General features: G+C 44.0%; 1 protein-coding gene across 1 annotated transcript; it reads right to left on the reverse strand.

The window, feature by feature from the left end:
* Window positions 1-729: 729 nt before the first annotated feature.
* LOC128458925 (protein phosphatase 1 regulatory subunit 29) lies at window positions 730-4,221 on the reverse strand. The gene is given in 3 exon segments (XM_053443989.1): window positions 730-1,287; window positions 1,289-3,283; window positions 3,886-4,221. Coding segments are annotated over 3 exon segments (2,889 nt in total).
* Window positions 4,222-19,878: the final 15,657 nt, after the last annotated feature.

Here is a 19,878-nt window from a genome sequence, read left to right on the forward strand (position 1 = left end):
AACTATGCAAGATTGTTAGTTGGAAAGATGTGCTCAGCACCTCAGGGTGCAATCACTGCACTATTTTAGGCGAAGGCTCTCTCATGATTTCCTTACGCTGCAGGTATTTGGAGCCCACCTGACTCTCCTTTCATGGTTTATTTGTTTATTTGTTTTGAATGTCTCCTTTCTTTCTATTTGACAAATGCTATTCAAATCTTTCAGCTGCAGGACAGATCTCATGGAAGAGAGACAGACGGGATTTCGACTCCATTATAATCTACTTCCACGAAGAAGCCCTAACAAACCCAATTACCTCACTGCAGATTACATGAAAAAAACCTCTTGAAGTGAAGGGTATCACCATTTACCTTCAGTGATTACCAACAGATGAAAACATGGCACTGATGAAGACTGTTCTTAGGTCACAAAATAAGATCACCCAAACAGTATGAATCCCACAGTTGCTCCCTGTGCTGTAAATAAAACCCACATAAACTAAATGAAAATGACTCAGAAATGGGGCTACAGCGAAGTGTGAAATAAAACACCATAATTACTCTTGTATCCCAGGCACAGTTTCACAGTCCTTGCTTTAGCACAATATTCTATACACCGAGCATGCCAAAATAACCCAAAGGCAAAATTTTGTTGTACATTTATCTCCCCTTGAACTTCAAATGGTTTCTTTAGCCTTTCATGAAAAAGAAGTATTCAAACTCTTTTTCCCACAATGCTTTGGTCCCATCGTCACAGCTTCTGCTGTGCTGACACACCTTTCCAATAATCAAGGATGTCATGCAGGTCCTCGCCTTTGGCGAACTGCACCTTTTTTCGAAGGGCATTTCCTGCTGTCACATAACAGGCCTCATCACGCTGGCCTTTCCGGTAGGGACGAAAGCGCTCCCAGATCCGCAGGGAGCTCTCTGAGGAGTACTCTGGGCTGGAGGAATAGCCAGAGTAACTGGAATGATTGCGGGCAGGCGAGAGCTGGGAGTAAGATGCTGCATCCCTCCTTGAACGCGTCAGAGGCTTGAGGAATGAAACCCTCTGAGCTGGGGAGCCCTGGTGGGAGCCTTCATAGTAGAGAGCTGGGACAGAGTGGCGGTGCTCCGAGCAGTGGTAGTCCTGCTGCACCTCCAGCTGCTGCTGCTGCTGCTGCTGCTGCTGCTGCATTTGCTGCTGTTGCATTTGCTGCTGTTGCATTTGCTGCTGTTGCATTTGCTGCTGTTGATGGTAATGGTGCTGCTTTTGACTGTCCTGATGATGGGCACCAACACCACCACTGTCGCAACCACCACCACCCCCCTCCACCACAGCTCGCACTCCCCACTAAAGGCAGCCGCTCCAGGGGCTCCCCACATCCCAAGGGACTGGCCCTGTCTGGGTACTGCTGCTGTTGTTGATTACATGCATCTGGACTCCTAGGTTCAGGAACATCCAGGCTGTACACCCTCGCTCCTCCACGGTCCCTGTCCCGACCCATGGAACTACAAGAGGTGGTGCTGCACTGTTTCTTGACAGAATTCACAATAACCACAGCTGCATCTGCACTCATCTGTCGCTGAATTGGACGTACAGCAGTGGCTGGAGGAGGGGGCCTGTAGGGGGGACTGAGGACAAAGCCACCACCACTGATCCCTGGGCGCTCAGAGAGAGGGGCATTCAAGGCAGGTAGTGGAGGTGGTGGGGGTATTTTGTTAGGACCTATGACTTGGCAAGTCTCTATAACCCCTTGGGAGAGTGGGATTAAGCCACGAGTAAGGGCGGATGAACTGGTAGGGGGAGGAGAGGTGGGATTGGAGGAGGCTGAAGGGTTACTAGAGGCCCCAGAAGCAGCAACTGCTGCTGCGTCTAATTTCAGTGCATCAATGCAGTTGTTGATAATCTGGTTCACCTTGTCTACCTCCATCGCAATGGTGGATATCTCTGATGCAGAGCCATGGCCGTCATCATCGGAGTCATCCCCAACATCAGTTCCATCATCATCCCTCAAGTCTTCGCCCCTCATCCCTCCATGCCCACCATCTCCTACCCCTCCAGTTCTGACATCCATGTAGTTTCCTTTACTTGTAGCCATGGCCTCTGAAAAGGCAGTGGCCATCTTCTCCACTTGTGGGATACAGGAAAGTCTGGAAGAACTGGTGTTGGCAGAGTGGAGCATTCCTGAGCTGGAGGATGTGGACATGGGAAGTTTGCCACCATGGTGATGCTGATACTGGTGATGTTCTCTGGACTGCTCCTGGAGCTTATGGACTGCCGATGGATCGTTTCCCACCGCTGCTGCTACCTCGGGTCCATAGCGCATTTCCAGTATTGTTTTCTTGACACAGATCGACTTCTTCTTCTCATCATGCATCCGCTTCTTACGCAGACAATAGTAGACAATGCCTAAAATAATGAGCATGCCAAAAAGGCAGCCCACAATAGTCATTATGTAGTGAGAGGTGGTGGAAGGTGTGGGGAGCATGTCGTCTTGATTTTGAGCCCGAGTGGAAAACTGGAGGCAGGTGTGGTTATAACGTTGAGAGTTGCGAATGGATCCTACACAAAATGTGTAATTGTTGTGCGGCTTGAGCTTGTTGAGGGTAATCATCTCCTTCTTGTTCTTCAAATTCATGACATCAGACACAAATGTGTGGTTGTATTGGGTCAGAATATACATCTTGCTGTAGGGCCTTGGAATCTGCACAAGGAGAGAAGCTGATGACAAAGAGACATGATGGAGCTTGATACTGGGAACACTGAGTTCAGTAGATGATGAAGAGGTGGTGGGCTGGTGGTACGGCCCGGCACCACCAAACATCTCTGGCCCCATCCCGGAAGAACCATCCATATCTGGTGGGAGAGAGGTCATCCCTGGAATCATGACCCCATCCCGGCAGTGATGGTACAAAATGTTTTTGGCATTTCGACCAGCATGGCCAGCAGCTATAGGACTCAGTAAGGGGTAGCCAAACATCTCTCTTGGTGTCTCACACTGGAGACGGTCATAGGTGTGTGTGACGTTGTTGAAGGATTCCAACCAGGTTAGGAAGCTGTAGAGATCGCATCCACAGTGGAATGGATTTGCTGCCAGCTCACACACCATTAGGCGCATTAGAACAGTGAAAGTGGATGGATCAATGCGGGCAAGCTTGTTGGACGACAGGTCAATGCTGCTTAGGCTAGGGCACTCCCAGAAAGCATTGCTGGAAATAACCTCAATTAGGTTGTGCTGGAGGAAAAGGCATTGCAAGCGGCCCAGGCCTCTCATCATACCCTCAGTTAAGTTTGTCAACTTGTTGTAGCCCAACTGTAAAACCTAGAGAAGACACAGAAGAAGAAGTTTTAGGGTATGATGGATTTTCTCACTGTTGTGATTTCAGTCATAACAAATGTATTATAACAAATATTTTCATGCTCCCTTAAAATGTTGTCTTGGACTAGTGAAAAGGAAATGGATATTTTGCAATAAATATCTTTAAAGGCCATTTTCTCATAATAAATATTTGCTCATACTCTATGCCAGAAATCTTGTACACTCACATTAATGTAACTTTCCCTTATTACTGTATTTTGAAGTTTTTTATGGCTAATGACAGTATTTTTTAATTCAGGGAGTGATTAAGATAAGACAAACAAAGCGATTCCTGTAAAAACATTTCAACTATGTCCACTGTGTACATATCTGTTCTGTGAATGTATACAAATGAGCAAATATTTAACGATATGATACTTTATCTGCATATTTACACATACAAATTTTGAATACATGTTGTGGAGTCCAGGGATGGGGCATGGTGATAGTCCTACCTGGTTGAAAAATAAACCAGTATCCTACTCGTGCTCAAACTAAGTGACAGGGTTAGGTTCAAACATGTCACGTTTTCCTGCATTCAACTCTTTCCATCCCCTTCCCATCACCTGTAGGTTGGCTTGTCCTGCGAAGGTTCCATCCTCAATGTAGCTGATTTCATTTTTGGTCAGGTTGAGGTCAGTCAGATTGGTGAAGCGGTACATGGAGCTAAAGAGCACAGCTTTCAGCTTGTTCTCATTCAATCTCAAGTCGTGGACCGTGTTGTTGATGTGCTGGGGGATGGTCTCGTAGGGCGGCTGGTTCTGACTGCAGATAGCCAGCCACACGTAGCCTTTGTCCCCCTCAATGAGCCAGCAGTCTCCGCTGGCCATGTCGGGCAAGCAGGAGAAGAATAGGAGGGAGGGAAGAATAAGCAGGATGGGGGTGGTAGAAGCACCTTGCATGATGCCGAAGTAAAGAAGAAGAAAGAACAGGAATCTGTAATTATTAAGGGGAGAGGAGTGGGGGACGGGCAGGTAAAGATTGAGTTTGCAGGAGAGAGGGAAGCAGCACAGGCTGATAGGAAATATTCAAAAGAGGAGGACGGTCTGGGGTCAGGTGTTGGAAAGGGGCGACGACTTCACAGTAACAGTCACAGCTTTATGGTCATCATGGTAATTAGCACGGGACCCATGTGAAGTCATATCTTGTTGGGCTGCGATGTGGGGTGACACAACTTGTCCTCATACTCTCTGTCTGTAGACTTCAGCTGTGAGTGCTTCAAATGGAGGGGATCCTGGAAACGATGGCGAGTCTGTGGAAGGAGATAAGAAAAAAGGACATAAGAAATGTGACAGATATTATAGTATTTAGAGACTCTTTGAGCAAAAGTAATGGAGGATGGCCAGATTGGTTGTTAGGACTCAATTGTCACAATCCCTGTGGATCAACACTCTAATTGACTGAGGCTATTCTGATGCTGGGAAGTTTTTTGGGACACGTCCTCACTTGTATTCCTCGGTGGGTGTTTCGGCCTCCACTGAGACAGGCCCCCTGCAGGTTGATCCGAACCAAGTGATTCTCCCACAGCCGATCACCAGCAAACAAAACTCTTGTTTGTGACCAGTTATTGGATGATAAACGATCTTGCATCATGAATTTAAATGAATGCTAATTTGTTTGTCCTGGAATAATCTTATTCAGTGACCCTGCAGGTATCCCTAAATCAATTTCAACTCTCCTCTGGACTTGCACAGCGTTTTCTTCTGGTGTTAAAATATGTATAAAACATGTCGCAAGTCCTCGCACTCAGTCATTTCCTCCTGGATCCCCACCTTGTAAGGCTAACCAAGCTTTGGCAGATGCTCATGTACATGTGCCAATCTCTCACCAGTCCTCAAACGGCAGCAGTAATCACCCGAATGCTGACAGCACATTGTCTCCACAGACATTCCTTGGTATGACACTATCCTGCCAAACCTTAAGCTCTCTATCCCATCTGCATGTCATTTGAGTAGCAGTCAAGTGTTTACATAAGGACAGGATTAGCTGCCTGTTGCATCATGACAGGCATTGTCCTCTTGCCAGCTCAGCAGCCAAGGGAAACACACAATTACACACATATTATATAAATCTGGACACTAAAAGTGACACGTGTCCTCAGACAAAGGGCGACATGTGTAGGCACAAACACGTCTTCATATAAGAGTGTACGTGCACGTGGTTCTCGTGGAGGGAGCCAGGTCAAAGCTTTGGATTCTGCGCTGCACACTAATGGGATGATTTATATGACACTTTGTCCATCTGCGACTTTCCTCCCACATCTCTGTTTTAGGTTGTTGTGATTCCCATCTTCATTCCATAAAACCAACAAAGAAAATATCCCTCCTTCTTCCCCGTGCTCCAAATTCAGACGTCTCTCTTATTCCGACGGAGAATTGAACTCATTCCAGTCTATTCCGGTCCAAGCTCCCCAGAGCTGCCAGCAGAGAATCAGGCCCATCCTATTTTGTCGATCTATTTATTGCTGCAGAAACTTCTATCTCCTAAAGTATGAAACGTTACATTATCATGCAGATTGAATGAGCTTAAGCCCCTCCTGCGTTAGTTATCTCTTCTTAGGTATAAACAGGGCAAAGGAGGATACAGGAAATGTGAATTGGTTTCTAATGCTGGCGTGTGACAGATCGATATAATCTGTCTGGATATGAAGCAGAACATGAATCAAAATGTGAATATTCTGGTGACAAGTACACAGCAGGAAAATTGGTGTGAATGCACTTGACCATTCGATCAAACAGATCACCGAGGCCTCAATAGCACTCAGTGATCTGTTTGATTTGATTTTACTGCCGTTCATCGCTTTGAGTGTCTGTTCTCCACATGAGACATGATCTCATTTGGTGCTCCACATACTGAACTCCACAGGGTTTACATGTGGGAGGCAGGAAGCTCAGTAGGTCTGCATGTGTGCGTGTTTCTGGATATGATTACATAATTAGGAATATGGGACGTGCGCCGCCTGTCTCGTATGGAGAGAGCGTGACTCATATCACTGGTCCACCTGTAAGTATGAACATGTAGGATGCGTTATAAAACTTTTTCCCCTGCACTGCAGCACATTGTGTGCGTCAACAAAATATGTGTGTCTCGTTGGAAGCGTGTGTTCATCAATTCCCACTTGTGGAGCAGCTCCGATCACTTGACCTCAGCGGGTCACAGCAGCAGGAGCAGTTCAGATCATGCACACAAACAGGTGAACAGGTGGGAAGCTGCAGGTGCTCCACTGTCCTACTTACACGTTCTCCAGGAAAACACCTGATTACACAAATCCCTCTTTTCCCAAAAGTCTCATCTTGTACGTTTTGATTATTTTCCTTTGAATGCCTGCTCTCGCACATACACACACACACAAACACACCACCACACATTATATCACACTTAATCAGACCCATCCCCTCATGTAATACAGATTTAGGTTATTCAATACATACAGGCTCATATTGATCCTCGCTGTTGCCATGGAAACACACTTGTTGATTGACAGTGCCAATTTAGCCTAACGACAGCAGAATGTGTTGTTGATGGCGTTTGCATCAAATCAGATCGTCTCTTCCGCTTCATTAGCCAAGAAGATGAAACTCTCCGTCCGGAATTCTATTAGCCTCCAATGAACATCGGCTGTGACAGGTGCTGGAATTGGAGAGGGTCCACATCTCCTCTGTTACCAACACGACTCTTGGAGCCAGGCCAGCGTCGGCCCAAATTTAAATTTGTTCGAAAGGAACCCCTCGTGCCGCCGGCTGCATGGGATGCTGTCGATTTGATTTGTGTCACCTGAGATTTATACGAACCAAACGATCCGACACCCCAAAGCAGAGAGAGGCAGATTTATGGATGTCAAAGGCAAATATTTAACTGCACCTTTCATTTAACCTGTGCTCACAATTCGTTCTGTAATTAGCGACTGATTCACTCGGGCAGCAGCTCATTTTACAATTTTTTTTTCAGTCTGAAATTGAAGAACATTAGAGCTTTATCTGAGACGAGCAGGAAAAAAAATGGAAAATCAAATTATGGGGATTTTTTAATCAATAAAGCCATGATGTCCTTAAACATTGTCATAATTATTATTGATGTTAGGATGCTCAACACTTGTTTTTATCAGGGCTCTTTCTGCTCAGGCACTCGGAGAAACAAGACCTCAGTATTTTCTCTATCTAAGGGATTTAACAATAAAAGATGACAAAAATAAACAGTGAGAAAACTCAAACTAAAAAATAAGGTTTGACAGTCTCTTAGGACAAATGAATCAAAAATAAAATACTTGTGTCGTATGAACATTGTGACTGTCATCAACCTAACTTCTCCTCAATAGTCTTTTGAAACCGCAGATCAAAAAAACCACTTCCACAAAATATAAAATTCCATAAATGTGAAAATGACTGTCGCTGAGTAGAGCCTGGTAAGAAAACATGGTTTCCATTTCAATCATGTTTCCCCCCCAAGGCGACACTAATTTACCCATCAGGCTCTCAGTCAGTTCATCTCGATGCTGGAGAGGAAACTGATTTTATTCATTTCACCATGAGTCAGAGGATCTTAAACAGACTTAGAGGATGAATTTAAAGTGGGAACGCTTTGCAATTCAAGTGCCGAGTGAAACAAAAAGTCATAAAACTGAATAAAAAAACAAGCTTCTCCTGGCAAACACTTATTGATACAAATATATATTCTCAGCGTGTTTCCATTAAAAAATGAACATATCGCTTCATTCTTCAATCAGCTCAAGTTAAAAAGGGACTGGAACCAACATCCCCTCTGAGTATCCTCAGTCCGATGTCACTGCCTGGAGTGAATCCTATTTTTAGGCACTGCAGTGAATTTGGGGCAGGCCCGGGTCACAATGGTAACTGTAATACCAAAGCGGGTATGATGGGATGGTTAGCTGACGGCTCAGGGGTCTTTATGACAGTGGAGGGAGAAACAGTACGTCGCAGCTGTCAGTCACGCACACACACAAACTCACAAAGTCAAACCATCTAACCTCGGCTCTCCATCGTCAGTATCCCCACGCAGCTCAGGCCGCTCTGCCGCTGCAGGTTCCATTTTTAGATCTTCATGCGCAGGCTTCACAGCCTCGTGTAAACTTTAAAAGGGCGGGTAGTGAACACACGGGAACACTAACAGAAACGCAAAGTCACAGGAGCTGCACTCAGTGTTTTTTTTTATTCCTGAACAGGAGCAGGAGGAGGAGACGTCGACAGCTGTTGCAGAAGAAGTGTAGGACTTGGATTTTTCCCGAAGGAGATATTAGGTCACACTCTGGAAGCATGCAGATTTAAGTGTGTGTGTGTGTGTGTGTGTGTGTGTGTGTGTGTGTGTGTTTGTTTGTGTGTGTGTTTGTTTGTGTGTTTATGTGAGGCTCAAGCCCCAGGGTCCGACGTTGTAAAGGGCCTTCGAGGCTCGGGGGCAAAAATAAATAAGATTGACAAGGAGAGAGAGGAATCGAGATTGACTCTCTGTGGCACGTGCTACACTAAATGTCACTTCTGCAGTACGTCAATAACATCTACGACTTTCCTGTCTTTATTATCGTGTCAATTTTTTGATTGCCGGCTTGAGTCTACGCTCAGAAAAAAAACAAAAAGTCGAGCTTAAAGTGCAAAACTGAAAGAAAGAAAGTCTGACAGGAGACACAACAACTCCCAAGGTGACACGATATTTCAAAACAGCAAAACAGCCCCAAGATGCAGATGACCGAAAACATCTCCAGTGAGTGGGCGGCACGTCTTTAGGTAATAATTAAGGAGCTTGACAGCATTTGAAATTTAACAAATAATGACAGGCCCGTTCCAATTAACTGCATCACGTGCAATCCCAGATGCACCAGTTATGAACTTGAGATTTAACTGTCCCACGTTTAGACTTTACATCAAGATGGAAAACAAAATGTCTGACCAAAGCGTCTTCATCGCCCCCTGGTGGCTGGCAGCAGTACACGTCATAGCGATGATCGCAGTTCATACATGGACAGAACTTTCTTTTAATTTCTATGATTTCACGACAACAATCAAACTTTGGAAGGATCGGGTACGGCTCAGGTAAGTACCGATTCAAATTTGGTGCCAATCCGGATCAGGGGGGCGGATCCAGAAATGTATTTTAAACTTTCTTTAGTGCAACATTTTTACTGTTTCAAATATGAATGATTCATAGACCTTGATTAGTTTTTAAATGACTGTTAGGCCTTGGCAGAGGTGGGAGCTCTGCTGAATGAAAATTTGAGTTATATCTTTGACGCTGTAAAAACATTAACACCATAATTAACAGATGAGAATGACTTGGTCGAGTGTGTATTTGCGCGACCTCACTAATGTGGTCACACACTGCGACCACTACAGTCGCTCCGAAAGGTGGCAGCAGATTTCTTGGTCTGTGGATAGTCGGAGGAAGTGGAGGCATGTCCTCCATCTTTATTTACGGTCTATATGGTCTATAGCTGACCACTGACCAGCATTAGATAATATGACATGGTAGAAATCACACACTTCAGTAATGCTCTGACACATAATGGTTTATCTCAAGGCACGTGTTTTACTGCAGGATGGATCACAAGCGATCAAGTCACTGGGACTTTCTGGGATTAGATCACACGTTCAGCCTCAGTGGTGCAGTAAAAATAACTTCACACTCCTATAAGACGTTTCACAACAGTGTAGGTGGAATCTGCATTGTTTCTTTAATTGTATTTGTATTCAGGGTGTTTGTGTGTGTCTGTGTGTGTGTGTGTGTGTGTGTGTGTGTTTCCATACAGCGTTTTCGTCTGGCAGGAAAGTGCTGGCAGGGCTAGTGGGAAGTCGTGCCATGGGTTTTGTTTCTATGACAACAATATCTTGAAAATCATCCCTTTTTTTTTTATTACTCCGTGTTCGACATCTGTTTATTTTTTTATTTATTTCACCATAAGCACCGACTGGAGGATGCCTGGCATTATGAGCTTTACGCCGTTCAATCACACAGCCATGGAGTATAAAGACTTAAGTTGATGCCTTGTGTGTTGATTACACAGCGGACAACACACTTATATCTCGTGCAGTGATTCAGGGTCTGAATCTGCTTTCATGAAATGGTCTTTCCTCTCTTTGTTGGGAGGATTCTATCCGGACAAACACGGCTCGGTACCGACAGACGACACGCGATCGGGGATCATCTTTCTTGGTAACGGGGGGGATGAGGAGCCACAGTGACATCATCAGCGCCTCGTTGAAAAGTTCAGAGAGTTCCAAGCACAAAGACGGCAGAGCGCTCTGAGGCCAGGCGCTAGATGCACTGGTTTGTTCTCTAAGTGGCCACATGCAGATGCAGAATCAGCTCGCCCTCAGAAAGAAAGAGTCTGTCTGTGTTTACAGTGACATGCAGTTTGCCTCCATGGAATTTGACGGACAAAGAAGTGTTCACCACAAACAAGACAAACACTCTTGATCTATTTACGTGTGCTTTTTCTTCTCCATCTTCCTCTCTCCATGCTCCCTCTCTCCCCCTCGACCTTCTTTTTTTTTCTCAACTCAAATCCCAGTATTTGTTCTCGTCCCCTAATTTCCTTCAGTTTGTCTCCTTTACGCTTCCTTACCTCCGGTCCGGGCTCGTTCCCTGGAGATGTTTTGGCCTGTATGAGCCAAGCACCGTTTCCACTCCGCTTCACACGGGGCTTAGAGATGAGACAAACACAACTACAGACAGACGACGCTCCTCGGCCGAGCTTCACCCTGTGAACATCTGAGTGGAACAGATGATTTCTCAGTGGCCATAAGAGCAACCTGCTAAAAGCAGCTGTACTACTTTGCGAAGCGCCGCTGAACACGATGATGCTCGTTCACTCTTGGGAGGATTTGAAGATACATATTTGTTATACAGAGTGTCCATTATACTGGATACAGTGCATTTGATTTACAATCTTAGTCTATTCTTTATGCAATGCAGTGTATTACGTATTACTTTATATCTGATAGAAGATATAAATAAATGAGGAAGATGAGGAGGAGGAGGCAGAACGAGAGAATAAAGAGAGAAGAGAGGCCAGTGGAGAAGACAGCTGAGACACATCTGATGAGGCGCTGCATTTGATCTTCGTTTCCTTCCAGGTCTTCTTTTTTTATTTTTATATTTTAAACAGCCGTAAAGAAAAGAGAAAGTCAACAAATCAAATCACCTTGGATGCACCGCGTTATTAGGAGGAAGATCCAATGCGGCCCGACTTTGGAGAGGGAGGCAGCCGAGCGAGCAGAGAGAGTGAGAGCGAGGACAGAAAGGAATGAAAGGTTTGATCTCTCAGGTTAGATCTATAATTCATGTTTGCCTGGAGAAGATCTTTTCAACTTCTCTCTCCCGTATCTTCTTTTTTTAAGCCCAGTCTTACTTTTTCCTCTCTGTCCTTCCCGACCTTCTGTCTGTGTTTCTAAATTTGTTTGCCACTTGCTGACGTTTAGACCGCTGTCGTTCACGGCTGCTCATGCATGACATCGTATCCAATCCCTAAAAGCCTCGCAGGACGAGGGAGTGAAGCGATAGAACGTCTGGGGCTAGATGGAGCAAAGCACCTAAGCCTCCCTAAGTGACCACTATATCACCAGTACCAACATTATTTCTCATCCACCCGACAAGATTAGGCAAAAGGCCAGTGGACGTGGTTGAGTGGTGATGAATTGAGCTTGGAGGGTTTCCAGCTGAGACCGAGGGCAGATACTACTCAAGTTGAAACTCAAGAGCAGTTACGGCAACCAAGAAGATCATTTTTGCAACGAGCAATGGGTTAGGGGAAAGGAGGAAGAGGATCAAGACGTGTGATGACGATGAAGATGGACGCGCCTCTCCAATTCCTCCCCCTATCCAGAAATGAAGCCAAATTATCCCAGATACAAACACTGCCATCTTGTGGTTTGGAGCCATGGTGGTGAGGTCAGAGCAATACATGCTCCATGTCCCAACCACTAACACGGAGGAGGCCGGATTAATAACCTATACTGTCGTGTCGTCCATCTTTACATACACTCGGTGCTTCAGGCAAAAACAGAAACTGGGTGACGTGACCAACAAAGAGCAGTACAGCTACCTCGGTGATGAGGTCAATGAAATGTCAGATCGCAGCCTGGGCAATAACGTCATCGGGGGCAGAATGGAATCGCAATCCTCAATGTTCTTTACAGTAAACTCATGTATTAACCTGCCCTGAGCAGATGTGGAGAAAGGGCATTCGAGACCTATTTCCAAACAGCAGCATCTTCGATTGATTCAAATCCACAAACACGAGGTCCACCACTGAAAATGTATTATTGACAAACGTGTTTCTCTGGTGATCTGATCCTCCGAGAGAGGAGAGGCTCATCATGATCGGGATCTGGACCAAAATCAGAGTTGAAGCTTCAAATAAGTTATAACAAGTTTAAGAATTGGTTGAAATACATAATTTATGAGGAAAAAGGTAAATCAGGTGCCGAGTTCTCTAATGGACGGAAAGTACATATCTCTGTAAAGTTTTCAATAAACAGATACTGTATGTATATACATAATCAACAGCCATTCGGTGAAGCAGATCGCTGTTACCCATCAATGTCTGTCATGTTGTGTTACTAGGGCAATGATAGATAGAGTTGAGAGATATGAGCAAACACATTTGAAAACCCTGTGTGCATGTTGCATGAGATACTTTTGCTGTAATTGAAATGGAAAATGACTGTGCAGTGGATAAAGTAAAGCCCCCATCAGACAGGATTTATCTCCGGGGGGGGGGATGATGACTTTAATATTGCATATGAAGATCAGTATTTTCCCATTAAAGTGCATATGGTGTTATATCATCCTCTTACATGCTACGGTTATTGAAAAATACAGAAACTCAGTGTATTTAACAACCTGGGACCTGTTAAATAATTTATTATCTACCTGGTTTGTTTAGCAAATTTGTGAATCTGCCAGTTTTGGGCCAATGAGACGCTGGGACTTGGGTCCGAGTTATTGCTTTTTGCATATATTAGGAATACATTTCTTGCAAGCCCACACCACAGGAAACAGTTGTTTGTTATTTATCAATTAATGTGTGAATGATTTTGACAAGTACGAATTGTATTGTGCGATTGTTCCAGTGTTTTCACACATTCAGGATAGTGTTAAAATCCCTGCCATCACCTCTTTCTGCTGCAGAATCCAAAATCACAAAATGTAGGCCACAGGAATACGCCCTCCATCAAAAGAAGAAATAGAAAATGGGTGACCACTAACAGCTTTTCATGACATGCAGTGCAGCATGATAACTGCAGTCTTGAAAACGTGTTTCATGTGATACAGACCCGTAGGTTTGCTTTGCAGCATTCAGACATCTCACACCTACCATGGATTATTCTGCATCTTGAACAGTGTATTGATTTTTCCTCTGGTTAGAATGTCACAAAGGTTTTTTCCATTTGCAGAAATTTCATAGATTCATAGTTGCTCACATGAACTCTGACAAAACATGCTCACTATCTGTTAAAGGAGAACCGCTCTTCCTCCACACACACACACACACAAACACACACACACACACACACACACACACACGCACATGCATACATTGTGGGGGAAGCTGTGGGTTAAGCGTTTACAGTTTCTGACATTCAAGATCACCATGTTAAGCCTCGCTCTTGATCAAAGCACCATATATATATATGTGCCGCCATCAATGCATCTGCTATCAACTGGCCTTCCCACTCACACCAGTGCTGCTGTCATGGCAACAATGCATCGACGCTGCCGCCGGGAAATCACAATCGCTTCTTGATCACCGAGGAGCATGGGAACCTATGATGCATAAAACATGGACAGGGGAAAGCAGGGGGGAATTGAGATAGAGAGGCCAGAGAGAGATATAAGGAAAGTTCAAGTTGGCAAGAAGAAGGAAGTGAAGAAGGAAGTGATTGGAATAACAGAGAAAGGGATGACGAGTAAAAGAAACATGAGATGGATGGGTGAAGGGAGTAAATGGGGAGTGGACGATAAGGAGGAGACTCGGGGAGAGAGGAGCAAGACTCAGAAGGTTACGAGAGAAAGAAGGAACATTTGTTTTATCTGCCTCTCGCTTTTTTTACCGTTTCCTGTTAGTTCCTTACTTATGTTTTTAATATTTGTCCCAGGTTCACAGTTCCTGCCCACCTGTTGCCTGTCTCTTTCTCTGTCAGATGTTGGCAGTCGGTTTTACTTATCTCCAGCCGGCTCCAGACTTTTGGCCTCGCCTTGCTGCCTTCACTGCTCTGTCGCTCTCAGACCTCCTGAGCCAAAGCCAAACCCCAAACCTCTCCAGCCAAGCCACAACCAACAACATGCAAAGTTGCAACAAACTGCTTTTAAAATTGTTCCCCCGACTCCTGCTCTGTGTTTGGATCCTAATTTGAACAGCCGTACCACAATGATGACTCAGCAGTAACCTGCTTGCTGTGCTTACAAACTGGAGGCATCACAATCAGATTCATATCTCTCTCTGTGATGACTCGCACAATCCTGAGGTTCATTCACGAACCGTTTAGCCAGCAGCCATCATGGCCGACTTGAGGTGCATGGAGTGGAGCCAGGCATAAAGTGTTTAATCCCGTTTAGCAAGATTTTGATTAGTTTTGCTTTTCTGTGATGAGCTGATGGATGGACGGATGGACGGATGGATGAATGGACAAATCACAGATGGCCTGGAACTGTCCTACGGGGGAAACAGAAATCTCGTCCTTATTTTTTGGGAACTATACCAACGGCTCGTGTTTTAACTTCTCTGTGGGTGTGTGTGTGCATTTCAGTGAAAGCAGACCCACAAACCCACTTGGGAGAGCGATGTGCAGCGCTCACTATTTATGTGTGAGTCGTGAATATTCTAGATGCCTAACTGCATCCCACGTTGTTGAGGATTTCCCTCGGCAAGCCTAAAGGGAAACCTTGATAGAGTCTGAGGAGGAGGAGGACAGCGATGGAGCGAGAGGGACGAAGAACCGGTGAGGAACACTGTTTCAAACAAATGAGAAGATTTGCTTTGTGTTATAGAAGATTAATGTGGCTCTACCTCAGGAGGTACAGTATAAAGAGGATCGGTGGCTTGATCCCCAGCTCCTCCAGTCCAAGTGTTCATGGCAAAGACACCGATATCACCATTTACCCTGATTGACTTCGTAACAAAAATCCATAAAGGCACTACAGAAGTAGAGTCCATTCACATTGCTAGGGTTGGAGGTTTGAAAACTTGATGCTCTTTCACCTGTGGTCAGTTAATTTCATTTCATTTAAGAGGAATAAATGTCATAAATATGTCTCCGTTATGTCCTGAGCGTCCCTGAGTAATAAAATACGCAAGAAGAAAACTGGAAAATGTTTAACGAGCGATATGAGAGATACCAGCATGCCAATCTTTGACAGGAACACTTACCCGGATTTTTACATTTTTCAAAAATTGCGGTTGCATTTCAAGATACATTAAGCTTCCTGTCATTTAGTGACATTTCAAATGACCTTCCATCAAATCTACTCCCAAAGAGGGAATTTGATTTTAAATATAACTAAAAAATCAAGTAAATAATACAGAATGCGTCATTGACCAATGTGTCGTTAACAGCTAAATATAGACGATCAGCTGGAAAAGAGCTGCGGCTTAACCTTGTATATTTGTATCAGCGTACACACCTGCCAGGCTGATGCAGTGGAACACACGAGCAGGCGAGTGTGTATTCGACGCCCATTGAACAGAGCATGAAATTCATGAATGAAGCATGAACAACATATCAAGGCTGTTGTGCAACGTGCAAATCTCCAAACCGCTCGGGTGTCAGTTCAAAACAGATCTGAATGTATTCCAGCACCTCTCTGCAAAGGTGTAAGTATCCGATTATGTACATGTATGTTATTTTTTTTTCTTTGTCTAAATCCATTCAGTTGTAAAAAAAAATGTGTCAGGCATGTGTGAGCGTGTAAGAGGGTTTTCAGGGCTGAGCCTGATCCCTGTCCTTTCCAATAAAGATGATTAAATTATTGTTGTGAACATTGAAACAGATTAGCGGAGAGTTGTAGAAAAAACTGGAGACATCTTAGAGCCCAAACACAGCAGCAGCAGCAGCAGCGTCCATTCATCTTCACCATTGTTAAGTGAGCACCAGGCGCTGTGGCCTGACCCTGTGATTTGCTGATCTTTCTTGATAAATGAATTCAGCCCACAGGACACTGACTTTTGACCAGAGACAGAGGATGACAAACAGTGAGTCGAGTAAAGTGCTACTTTAGTGAAGAGGGACAAGTGATGGGCCGTGGCAGCGGCAGGAATTAACATGAAAGATGTGGATTAGTTACTCCATCATTCATTTTCTTAGACATGTGGAGGACACATCGGGACTGAGGAGACTGAAACACACTGTCCCAACAATGATCAAATATCACAAGACGACAAATGACGAAATCGTTCATTTTGTGTTACTTGCTTTAAACGGAGGGGACAGAATGTACTTTATGCCGTACACGAAAACAGATAAAATGTTGAAAAACCCGATGAAAAGGTAGAAAAAAAAGCGCCCCAACTCACAACCTTAATGGATTCTTCCCAGACTATTCGTTTCATCGTAATCTATCCAGTAGTTTTTCTACATAATCTTACTTATAGACAAACAAACAAACAAACGGATAAGGGTGGAAACATAACCCCCTTGGCAGAGGTAACAATAATCAATATGTAACTTACACTGTTCTGGACAGCACAGACATACAGTGTTATAAAATCTGTTTGTTTATTCCAAAGTGTAGGAGTAGACAGCCGCCTTGTGCTGGTGGCTGAGCAGCAATCTGAACACCTCATCAAGAGCAAGAGATCTGCAGCACTGTGATGATGAATAATGCTATTACACAACCCAGAGTGCAACCATAGTAAACAAAGGCTTCATTAAAATGTATCAAATCTCTGAGCATCTTTCAAATAGAGCACGAGATGAGCACACAGTGTACCTGGTAAATTAATCGGGTGCGCTAAACCTAGTATATTGTGTGGTGTTTCTTCATTATGATCTGTATTAATTTACAGTAAACAGAATGTTCCACAGTGTGTGTTTGTGTGTGTGTGTGTGTGTATGTGTGTGTGTGTGTGTGTGTGTGCATGTGAGTAATATGTCCTGCAGGCAAACAAGACTGGGTTTTCCACATGATGGCTCATTCATTCCAACATAAGATTCAGCTTAAGAAGAAAAAAGAAAACACCTTCAAATAATATACAAGCAACCTCTTGTTAGAAAATAAAGAATTTTTAATTCTACTTCAAGTTTTTTTTAAACAATAGCTCTTTCCAGGGGATGAAAGCAATGAACTGTGAGTAATATATATCTTATTATCTCATATCTCATACATGTATAAATGTCTTCTCCACTCGGGAGCTCTCCCCAAAAGTGATTCCAAAGTGTCTTGATCGCCACCTGGTGGCTGGCAGCAGTGTTGGTCATAAATCCATACCTCTTCAAAGTGTGTACCCTAAACCTTTTCTATGACATGGTTTTGGTCATTTTCTTTAGTTCGTATCACTTATACTTCTGATATATGTTCAAGTGTTTATGTTTCTAGTAAGTTAAGCTTCAATTAGTTATTTGATACTATAAGAACTAGGAGAAACATATGGGCGGGACTTTGCTACCGCGGCTTCATCCCCCCCCCCACACCGTGCAGTCTCAAGAGGAGGAAGATGGCAGTATTTGTATCTGGGACATTTGGGCTTTGTTTCTGGACAGGAGGAGGTCTATGTCTATGCTCATGCCCGAGGAGATGATGATTTCACTGCAGGTGGATTTCATTATGATTCAGAGGCGACTGTCAGCAAAGTGACTCAGTCTCACCACAAAAGATTTTTTTTGTTTTTTCACAGTTGTATATTAACTGACAAACCAAGTGCTTTGGGATTGACAGTTTATTATTCCCACTACATATTGATTCGGTTTATTAAACCATGACTCAACAGTGAATCCAGGCAATGAGTCACAGTCAATTATAACGGCCTTATACATAACATATTATAACATGGGTCCGCTGAAAGTCGGTGCTGGTTCAGACATCTCTGTGACTCACGTATGACTTGTTTACTTGCACATACAATAACACATGTTTGTACATAGTGAGACTTCCTGTAGTTTTTAATCCGTTTATACTTTCTTCCCCTTTCTTTATCCTTCTCCTCGATGTTCTTCCTTTTCACCGCTTGTATCCTCCCTTTTATTGTGACAGGAACTACCTGATTGATTAAGAAGTTTACACAACTCATTCTGATTGGGAAAGAATCACTTTAGGGACAAATGTTGACTGTGTTATAACGTTATAAAGAAAAGTGATATTCTATAGTAACTACAATATAATTTATTCTTTCTTTCTTCCTAACGTCCAGATTATACTAATACATTTCATACATCTCACATAATAGTGTACAAAGAGCCAATCTCTACTAATAACAGAGATATTAATAGGAGCTGGTGAATGTAGCCACTGTATATAAATAGATTATTCACATGAACGTACAGTAAGTTTTGAGCTTGACTTGACGCAAGCTGCATCCCTAGTGTCGGGGAGCAGGTGTGCTTTCCTCAAAGCTCAGTATCCTCTGCTTCAGAGAGATCACATTGGCAGTCATGCAACAATGCAAGTAAAGCAGGGTGTGTATATCTGTGTGTGTGTGTGTGTGTGTGTGTGTGTGTGAGTGTGTGTGTGGGTGGGTGAAGATAGTTTTCCACATTTGCTTCAACAACACTTGCACGGCCAATATTAACATCCGAGCATGTGCACCTGAGATACTTAAAATGGAGGCATGCATTGATTTGAATTTTGTGTTCTCCCTTGACTGCACATTATTATTATTATTATTTTGTTTGGGGAGAGGGGGGGGGGGGGGGGGGGGTGATGCCAACAAACGCTCTGCACTGCTAAACTAGGGCACTGCCTGGCTGCGGGCAAAAAAAGAAAGAAAAAATAAGCAGAAAGACAGAAAAGGGGGGAGAAGTGGAGAAAGTGAGGGGAGCAATGAGGGAGAGGCGTAATGAAGAAATTACATAATGACATAAGATACCAGGGAGTGAGTCACTAACTGCCCTCCGCTGAATGATCTCCTTCCGTGTCACCGTGATCGCTGATATTGTCCCGTCACATTTGACACAGTGCACAGGTGCCGGCCCAGAGAATACACACGTGTCGGTGTAACAACACACTGCAGCACAACGATGACACCACAGGTCCCCGACTTGTTCTATTCACTTGTAAGCTGCTCAGAGTTAAGACCCTGAGCTCAGCGCCGGAGAATCAGAAAATGTAATGATTTTAACGCCACAAGGCCCAAGAGACATTCATCCGCATTCGCCATCTATTCCACATTAGCCGTGCTGATTCCACTTCTTTACTTGGAACCCTGGCACGGGTGGAAATTGTTTTTTCTCTGTGACTGATACTGCAGACTTAAGCATGTACAATGTAGTACAGGGAATTTTTACTATTAACAGTGTTTGTATTCACTAGAAAAAGGGACCTGAACAAATTCACATTCGCCTCGCTGGTCGTTAAATCCCAATTTCTTTGTGTTGACTCTGTGGTAAAGGAGGTAGAGG

This window comes from Pleuronectes platessa, chromosome 16, assembly GCF_947347685.1.
Source record: "Pleuronectes platessa chromosome 16, fPlePla1.1, whole genome shotgun sequence".
In the NCBI taxonomy this organism is placed as follows: Eukaryota; Metazoa; Chordata; class Actinopteri; order Pleuronectiformes; family Pleuronectidae; genus Pleuronectes; species Pleuronectes platessa.